The 12,783-nt window shown below is 35.1% G+C and overlaps 1 protein-coding gene across 1 annotated transcript in view; it reads right to left on the reverse strand.

Moving 5' to 3' along the window:
* Nucleotides 1-12,783, reverse strand: part of Cad87A (cadherin 87A) — a 778,434-nt gene that overhangs the window by 541,147 nt on the left and 224,504 nt on the right. Inside the window, exon 12 of the mRNA XM_090378948.1 lies at nt 9,099-9,296. Within this exon, the coding sequence (XP_090235074.1) occupies nt 9,099-9,296 (198 nt within the window). The remainder of the gene's footprint in view (nt 1-9,098; nt 9,297-12,783) is intronic.

Raw genomic sequence — 12,783 nt, forward strand, 5'->3', positions numbered from 1 at the left:
CTACCTCGCAACTTTCTTTCAACATTGACCTGTATTTTTTAAGTAAGTCCGCAGATTTCATACTCTTTATGTCATTAGTGCCAATGTGTACAACAATATTACCTTTTGTGCCCTTAAAAGATGACATCTGCTCTACAATGTCATCAGCTTTTGCTCCTGGCAGACATACCATGGTCCTCTTTCACTGTCCTTTTTGCATAATATATTTTCCGTCTCCCTGACAATAGCCACTGACAATAACTAGCTCCTGTAGGACCAACACATTCTGCCCTGAAGATTACTGCTGTGTTGCCTGATGCACAAGAGTGAGCAGCTCTGATGTTAAGTTTAGCAGCTGAGAGATTGATGGTTCACTCACTTTAATACCTTTGAGGACATCTACCCGACTTCTCAAACTCTCATAGATGCTCATCATAATGCTGAGTTGGCACCTAATTTCTTAACACTCTCTGCACCGAGCACACACAAAGATCCTTGGCCAGATCATGTTCTGTTCCAGAAAGTTCCGCAAACATTTCACAAGTTGCACATTTTTTTTAGGCTGTGATGTGTTGGGAAATCGCCCCTTTCAGTTCTCCCCAAGCCACAGCACTCCCGCTACTCGTGCAAGTTGCTTTGCTGCTCTAATCTGGGGTATGATTTCCATTTAAATACGATTTAATTCAATAACAATGAAAATTAATAAGGTTAATAAATTTAATTGATTAATTGACTATGCTAGTCTATACTTGACTATATAATACTATACTAAGTTAATGCAGTGATACATATTATGATATCTAGTTTTACGTTATACCTTACGCTATCAAGTTCAAGATATATGCTACACCGTAATGATCACAATGTTAAATTAGTTATATCCTTAGATTGTATGTATAGCTTAGCTTATATCCTTAGCTAAACAAGAGATATATGCCCAAAAAGTGATTACAAACCTTCAAACTACTTATTTTTTACAATTAAAACCCAATATCCTTCTCCGCTACTGGTTACGCTGCAATATTCATGCCATAACAATGGCGTATGAGTAGAGAGTTGTAACTTACAAAATCACTAGCTAAATTTAAAAATAAACTAACAAATGCCTATTTAATCTATTTATAAAACACAAATTGGTTAATATTTACAAGCTGGTACCCTTCCGGTTGAGTTTGAGGGGGCAAGATGCTGCTGCATATATACCTAGCCTGCTACGGTTAGTCTTAGTTAAGGTATTTAATCCCCCCCTCTCCAGTTTACAGTACCCCTTGTGTTATGCTATGGGACAAACAGAAGGTTGCATGAAGGTTGTGAACTGAGAAAAATAGTTGTAATTAGAAAGAAAAAAAAACAAACAAACCACTTATAAGAGGGGCATGTTTTAATTAACTTTCATTTTTGTTTAGTGAAAAAAAAGGTTAGGTTTTTACATGACCATGACTTCAGGGGGATTCAAGCAAAAACCAGTCATTGGCCACAGCCAGGGGTTACTGTAAACTGGACTTTTACCCCCCCCCCCCACCTGTTTTAAAATCTGAAAAAATTCCCAATTTTAAACAGCAGGGAGGAATAAACCCCCTAACTAAGACTAACCATAGCAGGCTAGGCATATGCAGTGATGTCACACCTACACGAAACTCAACCGGAAGGGTACCAGCTTTTAAAAATTAACCCCCAAATTAATATGTTAATCAAAAACACGATAAATTTTCCAAGAAAACTTAACCATTTGCAGAAGCTCAAGAAGTCAATGTCTTCACACTTATAGTCTTGTTTCCAGGCTCTAGACACCTATAGTCTTGTTCACAGGCTCTAGACACCTAGTCTCATTCCCAGATTTATGGCTGCCCTCGAATTATTAATACTTGGGAAGAAAGGACTTGAAATAGTTAAAGATAAACAACTGACTAATAAATTTAAAAGGATGATTTGTTGAAATTACTTATATATTAATTTCTTATTAAATGGAAGTGAAATATCCTATGTGGAATTTATTTAAATAGACTCTTATAAAGATATCAACTGAATACAATGAATGATCATTATCTAAAAAGAAATGTAAATTTTAATTTTGATTAGTATTTTTTTCTTCATGGAGGGTACTTTCACATACAAAGATGTATATTAAACCCTGATAATATCATAGTTAATGAAAATAAAATTGTATCATTAGAAAATAATGATTTTAATACCTTTTCATGGATATAACTTATCATAAATAATAAAACCTTAGCTGACATCTCATATGTTGGTATAAAAACATTAGTTGAAAATTTTGTGAATTTCTCAGATGATTTTCCCGATCTAGTGCTACTAATATGTTTTGATATCTTGATACCTCAAATATTTTTGATTTGAATAGATTTAAATGTACTACAGATCCATCTAAAGCCTTGGCAGTTGAACAAATAGCTACAAAAATCAAAAATAATGAAAATTTCAATGAAGGATTCTGAATTCTTAAATTAACTAAAAATAAAAAAAGTAAGTATGTATGTTTTTGGGTTTTGTGCAGATATCAAAAAACGTTTTCACAGAAGTTGAAATCAGATTTGAATTAGTGAGAAATTCAGATGAAAATATATTAATTACTACACAGAAAATTATAAGAAATATAAATTTCGGTTAGAAAAGCCAACTTTATGGCTTCCACAAGTTAAACCCTCATTAACCACAGACAGTAAACTTTTACAAACCTTATATCAAGAGAAACTGTTAACTTTTTATGGGAGCATGGTAATGTGTATTTATCTAATGCAAGCATGTAAAACATGCAGCCCGCGGGCGGCCCTCCAACAAAAAGGCTGCGGCAGCCCGCCCAGATTTCTTGAAAATCTTTTTTTTTAATTAAAAGAAATGGAAAAAAATACTAATCAAGTTTATTTTTATTTTCACATAATTAATTTCTAATTTTACATTTAAGCAATTTTCAAAGCAACGCAAGAGGGGACATGTTCCAAGAGAAATGGGAGCTAGACTATTACTGCATCCAGAAAAAGAGCAAAATAGTATGCTTAATATGTAGTAAATCTATTTCAGTCTGCAAAATATACAATATCAGGAGACATTAGATACACATCATAAAGAAATCTACGATAAATATGTTGAGAAATATCATGAAAGTAAGTTGTTAAATTGAAATCAATTCTTAAAAAAACAGCAAAACTTGTTTACGAAACCTTCTGAGGAAAATATAGCAGCTGTAAAAGCTAGTTACTTGTTATCGCATTTAACTGCAAGCAAATCAAAACCTTTTACAGAAGAAGATTTTATTAGTGAGTGTTTAATTAAAGTAGCAGAAGTGTTGTGTCCAGAGAAAGTAAAAAGTTTCAAAAGTGTAAGATTAAGTAGAAACACAGTAGCTAATAGGATCGATGAAATAGCTGCGAATTTAAGAAATCAGCTCAATTCAATGATATCCACATTTGAAGCTTATTCTATTGCAATTGATGAAAGTACAGACATTCGAGATATTGCTCAACTGGCCATTTTTTATTTGTGGGTGTGATGTGAACTTGAAAATAAGTGAAGAGCTTTTAGAAATTATTGCTATGCATGATACAACCACGGGAGCTGATATTTTTGGTGCACTCATGGAAATTCTGAATAAATATAAATTACCATTGAACACGTTGGTTTGTCTTGCAACTGATGCCACACCTGCCATGATGGGTATTACTAAAGGTGTCGTCATTGCAAAACTAAAAGAAACATGCAAACAACATGGTAATAATCATTTTGAACATTTTCATTGCATTATTCACCAGCAAGTATCATGTTCTAAGGTTTTAAATATCGGACATATGCTAAAAAAAAAAAAGTCTCCAAAACTATAAATTTTATTCCAGCATGTGGACTTAATCATCGACAATTTGTTTCATTTCTGGAAGATATAGAAACTGAACACACTGATTTACCCTATTATATAGAAGTTCAATGGATTTCGAGTCATAAAGTCTTAAAATGATTCTTTCAGCTGCTGGATGAAATCGTAATGTTCTTGGAAACAAAGAATTATTAATGTACTGAATTAAAAAGATGTACAATGGATCAAGTCATCTTAACCAACTTAATCCTAAACTTCAAGGAAAATGTCACATTGTTACAATGTTATTTGATGATAATAATGTTTTCAAAGCAAAATTATTACTTTGGTACAAACAAATAGATTGTTGTTGTTATTTGGTTTTTAGGAGCATTAGCAACTAAAGCCATATTGCTCTGGATATGCGGTGGTCATTCCCTGACCTTTCCGCATCCTCCGTATTTGGTGGTGACGGGCTCGAACCCCGGTCTAATCAAGAAGCTTGTACTACACACTGCTGCTCCTTCCCACCTGGCTATGGAGGCGCCACAAACAAATAGAAAAAGAAAACTTATCTCATTTTAAAAGTTGCCAATCTCTGTTGTTAAAATCACCTGACTTAAAATTTATAGAATACACACCAAATTAAGTTGTTAGAAATGGAGTTCGATAGAAGTTTTTCTGATTTCAAAAACTATGAATTACAGTTTCGTCTTTTTACTTTGCCTATGTCTATTGATATTTAAATTGTTGATGAGGGCTTATAAATGGAATTAATTGAAATCCAATGTGACCCTTAATCATTGATTGATTTCCAAAAATGTTATCTTTCGCTAAGAATATACTGGCTATGTTCGGGAGCATATACTTATGCAAGCGACTGTTTTCTTCGATAAAATATAACAAAACTCCAGAAAGGTCAAGATTAACCGATCACTATCTATCATCAATCTTAAAGATTACATCAGCTCAAGACATTCAACCAAATTTTGATGATCTGTTTTGTGGAAAATAATGCTAAGTGTCCTCTAAAAAATTATATAATAATAAATTGTGGTTTTATTGATTATTTTTTATTAAATATTGTAAAGTATTTTTAATTTAAAAACTAACGTAGGATACAAAACAGGTTATCTCTATACTAAAAACAGTAATTCTAAAAATTGCATTTGTTTATTTTTGAGTATTGAAGGCATGTGGCCTCAGCCTAATGCAAAACAGCTTATACAGTCCGTGGTGCAAAATGAGTTTGACATGCCTGATCTAATGTAATGAATAATAATGGGGATAATTGGTTAGTTTCTAAAAAGAGAAATCACCCTCACATTTTCAAAATGTTTCAGAAATCAGAAATATACAAAAACAAAATAATATGATTTTTGATCATTTGAATTTAGAATCATGTTATGTTGAGGTGTCAGGAAAAAGATATCCATATGAAGAATTTAGAATAAATTACGAATAAAATGAATATGTAAGATTATATACAAGTTTTTTAGCTGAAGGAATAAAATATATGTTGTGATTAAGGTGTAATTTTTGATATAAAAACATATATCCAATAATACATTTTGACATGAGTATACATTCTGATTGTGCAAACATCAAATCTATAAAAGTTTTATTTCAGTAAATATTAAAAAACAATGAAAATTATTGAACATAGTGTTTAATTTTATCTGGAAAGGAAGGGAAAAGATTACAACTAGTGGATAAAAGACTAAAAAAGACAGTTGTTATTTAATTGAAAAATAATACTTATTAATTAAATGAAAATTCCTGAAGATACCTTTAAACTTAATACTGTAAAATGGGATGAAGTATCTAGAGATCCTACCCTCTCTGAACAGTTAGCTAAATAATTTGAGGATTATTTCAATTGAAATATTATATTATTTTTAAAGAACAAAAACTCTCATAGAGCTTTACAGAAGAATTTCATGAAAAGACTGACTGGAATCTAATTTTGAAACATCAAGCTATCTCTGAAGAATTTATTAAAGAACATGCAGATAAGTTAAATAGGAAATTAATTTCAGAGTTGCAAAGATTATCTGAGGAATTTATTTGGGAATTCAAAGAGAAATTAAACATGAAAAGAGTAACTCAATTTTAAACACTTAGTAGTATTTTTATCCTTGAATTTGCTAATGAACTAGATATGCAACTTATAAATATCAACAGTTATCATAAGACCTCAACTGAGCAACTACTATACAAATTAGACTGGAAACGACAAAGTTCCAGTCGCTAAGTGAAGTACTCATAAATACACATAAAATGAAAATAAACTGATGTGATGTTGTTTCAAATCATTCATTAAGTGATGAATTCATAAACAAAAATTATAAAAGGGTAGTTTTATATATGCTAGCAAAATTATATAAGAAATAAAATTGCTTGAAAAAAAATTATGGCTATTAAATGGTAGATATTCTTAATACAAAATTACAAATCCTTCCTACTAAACAAAATAACTGATTAAGACTGACTTTGAATACAATGTATTCATTGTATAACTGACTTTGAATACAATGTAAATAAATATATAAAACTATTATAAAAGGCACCAGTATTCATCGCATAGCGGAAGTTTATGATGAAGAAAGAAATTTATTTCAAATTTATACGCCAGAAAAGTTTAATCAGACCTTATCTGATATTGATAACAAAAAATTAAATTTAAAAGTAATTTACCATGAGTTACAAAATAATACTGAACATCTTTTTGATTTTGATTATAGAAAATAGTTTTATTCTGATATGTTATTTATTGAAAGCTGTATTAAAATTGGAAATTAGTTAAGGAGTTATAACAGTTTACATGAATTATTTTCTTAAAAATAAATAATTTTAATTGTTTGATTTTTGTAGATTATTTTAGGAAAATTAACAATTTTAAGGGAAAATGGTATATTTTTAGGGAAGGTTTTTTTTTTTGTAAAAGTATATATTTTGTGCTAGAATCCCCAATTTCTATGCTACTGTGAGTCTTCCTCCCACTAATTCCAATCAATCTGGGGCAGATTGAAGTCACCCATAATAAGACATTAGTGCTTGCTTGCCCATTCCATTTGCATGTAAAGGCTCATGTCATATTTTTCACAGTCTTCTGGTCTATTGATTACTCCAATTTGAATTATATCTCTGTGTCCAACTCCACAACAGGCTGCTTTTGATAAGAACCACCCCTCCTGCCTATCCTATCTTTCCTAAATGCATTATATATACCACAGTGGAACTCATCATCCCCAATTTCCAGATTGTTTCATGTCTATTATGTCAGCATTAGTTGTCCAAACAAGGAATTCAAATTCAGCCATTTTATTGACAAGACTCCTGACATTACTGCAGACACAGTTAAGACTAAGTATTTTTCTATAGTTTACTACCCTTGATGTTATTTAGGCTTGTTTCCTTATCTTTCACTTCCAACTCATTTGAAATGTTAAACTCAGAACACCTTGCCAACATCAGCTGTTGTGGCAACAAACAAGAATTCTTGAGGTGGGTGCAGGCATTACTTTGACCCATATCATCATATAAATGCAGATTATATTACCCTCCCCACCCTAACTAGCAGTTTCCCTAAAACCTAAACCCTTAACGTATTCTCAATTATACTGGCAAAAATTCTTGCACCACTTTTGTTTGTTCAAATGAATACCATCTCTACAAAATACATTCCTTCTACCTACTAGTGCAGGCCATGCTGATAAAAATTACCACATCCATCTTCAGATTCCCTCAAGTCTTGAGTTAATCCACAAGGCTTTCGGCATATAATCCCTACTATCATATCTGGGCAGAATTGCAGACACATACATTCTGACTTAATTCGCAACAGCTTTGGACAAAGTCAAGAATGCTGAGGTTTATCCCCTGGATAATAATGCATTACCTGTGTTGTGGCAATACATTAGGAAGACCAAATCTCTATCAATAGGACAATGCTCTGTGTCATACTGCTGGCATTGAGACAGACTGGTTTGAGGACATGAGCATCAGAAAGCTGGATTGGCCAGGCCTCAATCCTATAGAGAACCTCTGGGATGAACTTGATCATGAGATGCGTGGGAGGAGAGACTGCAAAAAAAACAGACCCAAACAAATTTTAGTTAACAGATCACAGTTGGTTATATTAAACAAAATAGGATGTTCATTAACTGAGAGGCAGATTCTGTTTATAATCATTAAATTTTGTTACAGAGTAATTCACCTTTCTGTGATGTAGATGTTAACTTCTACTTTTTCCATTAGCTTTTTTTTTTCCATGTGGTCTTTTTATTAGACCTACTTGTTTGATATGCGTGAGAGCCATAGGTACTTCTGAAGTTTTAGAACCTGCTCTTTATTATAGACTTTAATTTGTGACTGTTGCAATTAGCATTGCAGTGAGGAGAGAAAAGCAATGTGATTAATTATGCTGAAAGAATATACTGACTATAGAAAAATTTACAATCTAGAAACACTGATTAATGTTGCTGGTCTTTTAATTATAGGCAGCACAGCATTAAGGTTGGCACTCAGGGACAGATCCACACACACACACTCTCTCTCTCTCTCTCTCTCTCTCTCTCTCTCTCTCTCTCTCTCTCTCTCCACCCTTGGATGGCATTAATGATGATGATGGATAGTAACTAATAATTAAGTTTGAAATTAACTTGAATTTATCTTCAATCTTTAATATATATATTTTTTTTTACATAACATACATACAGCATGAATAGTTACCATATAACTTAATATCAAAAAGCATAACAGTATTTTTTAAAATTTGCTCAAGCTCTGGGAGGTCAATCATCACCTCCTCAATCACCACTATTGGCAAGTAGTAAGTGCATTCCAGATAGAACTTAAAGAGAAAGTTAAAAGCATGACTCACATAATAGTCCATTAAGCACTTCAATACACTATTAAGCATTTCATAGAAATGCAGCATAGTGACAACCAACCATGATTAAGAATTGAACCAGCACTTAAGTTAAATTATATTAGATTACAAATGAAACACAGAAAAAAGGGAGCCACTAAAAACTAGTGCCCACACTTTAATTACACCAAGAATGATACAGATATATCATTCTTGGTGTAATTAAAGTGTTTATGTGAATAAAACAATTTTATACAATTTTTTTTTAGTTTTTGTTATAATCACCTTTATACAGCTAATCACATAAAGGAGTACGTCAACTTTCAATATTCGCTCATCTTTATTCCTTTCAAAATCAGATATGAAGTTATAAAATATCTAAACTTTTATAAAATTCAATATATGAAATTTCATTTTTATCAACTTTTTTTGTATACTTACAACATCTGTATCTTCTACAAACATGTCAAGATTAGGAAGTGGGGTTCCATTTGGAACATTCTCATTAATATTTACTGTATAGCTGATTCTATTGAACATAGGTGCTTCATCATTAACATCTTTAATTGTAATTGTAACAGCTGCTATAGAAGTGGTGTCGACATCTTCTTTTTGTGTTCCATTTACTAGTTCAGCAGCCTAAAGAAATGCAAAATGAAGTATGTACTGACAGAGAATTTTGAGTAAAATAATCAAATCAAAAATATATTAGCTGACATATAAATGTTATGTATTATTCTAATTGAGTTACTTTTTTTTAAAAATTAGTTGTAGCTTACTCATATATGATATAAGTATAACACTTTCCATCCACTGTATACAGTCATCAAGGCTATTATAAATCTAAGGGCAACAAAGGCTCAATATATCCTAGGTTTTAATCATATTTAAAAGTTACAAAAGATTTACCTCAATATCTTAATAGGCTGACTTCTATACACAACTTTCCTAAAGCGACTTATTTAAACACGATTTGAAAATTATTTAAAATACATAAAAATTCATTAAAATTCAATTAACTGTGTTTAATCATCTTAGTCCATGAATGATCAGACACCCCCGGATCACAGTTGAAAGCCCCAACCCAACCCCAGACCTATCCAATTCACCACAAAACCTTGAGTGACTGAAAACATTATGTCAGAAATTAAAACTAAACACCGCTAAAAATATCATGGAATATACTAAAACTTGGAGGATGAAAATAAATAATGACAAATGGGCCTGGAGTACTGGGGTCCATAGTTTAACAAATAGATATTTATTTACAGTATACCCAGTATAAAATAAAATATAAGTACAATTTCAGTAGCTTTCGGAACTCGTGTCCCTTTATCAACTGACAAATTTGAATACATTACAAGCAAAGTGTGGCACGTTACTCATTCGTCATTGTTGTAGCACGGACGTGTGCTGCCTTGCGCCAGTGATCATCCATCAATAAAACGGTTGTCTCCAGGATTGGATGTATACGCATGCCTTTCTGGCGATTTAATGCCTTAGGGTTGTTCATTATGTTTAGTGACTCTAGCCATAGGCGGTGGCGAAAGTGTCGCGCGTGGTCCACTATCTCAAAGTCGCGCTTGGGGTCAAGATCGTGGTTGGTAGCCCAAAAATGTTCTGCAAGCGCGGACTGGTCAGTTTCGGCAAGCCGGATTGCTCTGTCGTGTTCCGTGAGGCGATCCTGGAGACGTCTCGATGTCTCACCTACGTAGCAACTGTTACAGGCCCTACAGGTGATACGGTACACTACATTGCTGCGTAAGACAGGTGTGACAGGGGTCTTCACACTGGAGACAAGTGAACGTAGGTTCCTACCTGGTAATTGTACACATTTGATGTTGTAACTTCTCAGGATCTTCGAGATACGTCCTGACACTCCTGGATAGTACGGAATGTAGGCGGATGATATGCCGACTTGCTTTGGAGGTCTTGGGTTGGAAGTAAGTTCTTGTGCCTGTAACAAGCATCTGTTTAGTACATGGGATGGATAACCGCATCTGGTTAGGTCCGCCTTCACACGGGAGATCTCGTTACGTCTAATTGTGTCGGTGCTGGAATGGCTCCAGGCCCTGGAGAACAGGGTGCGGGCAGTGCTATTGAGATGGCTTGGAGCGTGGCCGGACCCGTAGTTGGTGAATTGACCGCACCACATGGGTTTGCGGTATACTGAGGTCTCTAGATGTGGGCCTACGCGATGCACTAGCACGTCCAGAAACGGGAGCGAACCGTCCACCTCTGATTCTACGGTAAACTTGATGAAATTGGATAGAGAGTTGAGGTATTCTAGTAGTACCGTTTCAGAACCACGTGGTATTATGGTAAAATACCATCTTCTCACCATCTTCTGCGTGCTACTGGCTGCCAACTACCGCAATTCTACGGATTACCAAAGATCCATAAACCGGGTATTCCTCTCAGACCTATAGTGTCTTGCTGCAGTGCCCCAACGTATGAACTGTCCAAACACATCGCCAGCCTCCTCTCGCCTCTTATAGGTAATACATCTCACACCGTTAAAAACAGCAGTGAATTCATTAACACCATTAAGGACATTTCAATCCCTGATAACTCTGTCATGGCATCATTTGACGTGGTTTCTTTATTCACCTCGATTCCCGTCCAACAGGCCGTGCACTGCGCCAGAAGGCTCCTTGAGAGCGACTTAAGCCTCCAATCCAGGACGTCACTATCCACTGATGACATCTGTACCGCCCTCAACCTATGCCTCTCTAGCAGCATCTTCACCTTTGAAGACTCACTCTACAAACAAGTACATGGCACTGCTATGGGTGCCCCTGTCAGTTCCGTAGTAGCTAACATCGCCATGGAAGATCTGGAGAAGCAGATACACCAGAACCCACCTACACCTATTACAACGTGGTGTAGATATGTCGACGATATTTTTACCATAATACCACGTGGTTCTGAAACGGTACTACTAGAATACCTCAACTCTCTATCCAATTTCATCAAGTTTACTGTAGAATCAGAGGTGGACGGTTCGCTCCCGTTTCTGGACGTGCTAGTGCATCGCGTAGGCCCACATCTAGAGACCTCAGTATACCGCAAACCCATGTGGTGCGGTCAATTCACCAACTACGGGTCCGACCATGCTCCAAGCCATCTCAATAGCACTGCCCGCACCCTGTTCTCCAGGGCCTGGAGCCATTCCAGCACCGACACAATTAGACGTAACGAGATCTCCCGTGTGAAGGCGGACCTAACCAGATGCGGTTATCCATCCCATGTACTAAACAGATGCTTGTTACAGGCACAAGAACTTACTTCCAACCCAAGACCTCCGAAGCAAGTCGGCATATCATCCGCCTACATTCCGTACTATCCAGGAGTGTCAGGACGTATCTCGAAGATCCTGAGAAGTTACAACATCAAATGTGTACAATTACCAGGTAGGAACCTACGTTCACTTGTCTCCAGCGTGAAGACCCCTGTCACACCTGTCTTACGCAGCAATGTAGTGTACCGTATCACCTGTAGGGCCTGTAACAGTTGCTACGTAGGTGAGACATCGAGACGTCTCCAGGATCGCCTCACGGAACACGACAGAGCAATCCGGCTTGCCGAAACTGACCAGTCCGCGCTTGCAGAACATTTTTGGGCTACCAACCACGATCTTGACCCCAAGCGCAACTTTGAGATAGTGGACCACGCGCAACACTTTCGCCACCGCCTATGGCTAGAGTCACTAAACATAATGAACAACCCTAAGGCATTAAATCACCAGAAAGGCATGCGTATACATCCAATCCTGGAGACAACCGTTTTATTGATGGATGATCACTGGCGCAAGGCAGCACACGTCCGTGCTACAACAATGACGAATGAGTAACGTGCCACACTTTGCTTGTAATGTATTCAAATTTGTCAGTTGATAAAGGGACACGAGTTCCGAAAGCTACTGAAATTGTACTTATATTTTATTTTATACTGGGTATACTGTAAATAAATATCTATTTGAAAATAAATAAATTACAATGAAAACTATTTTCAAAAAGTTTCCTTCCTTTCTTTGTTTTAGTATATGCCATGATATTTTTAGCGGCATTTATTTTTAATTTCTGACATAATTTTTTCAGTCACTCAAGGTTTCTTGGTGAATTGG

The sequence above is a fragment of the Mastigoproctus giganteus genome, chromosome 8, assembly GCF_048544385.1.
Source record: "Mastigoproctus giganteus isolate SK-2022 chromosome 8, ASM4854438v1, whole genome shotgun sequence".
NCBI classification, from domain to species: Eukaryota; Metazoa; Arthropoda; class Arachnida; order Uropygi; family Thelyphonidae; genus Mastigoproctus; species Mastigoproctus giganteus.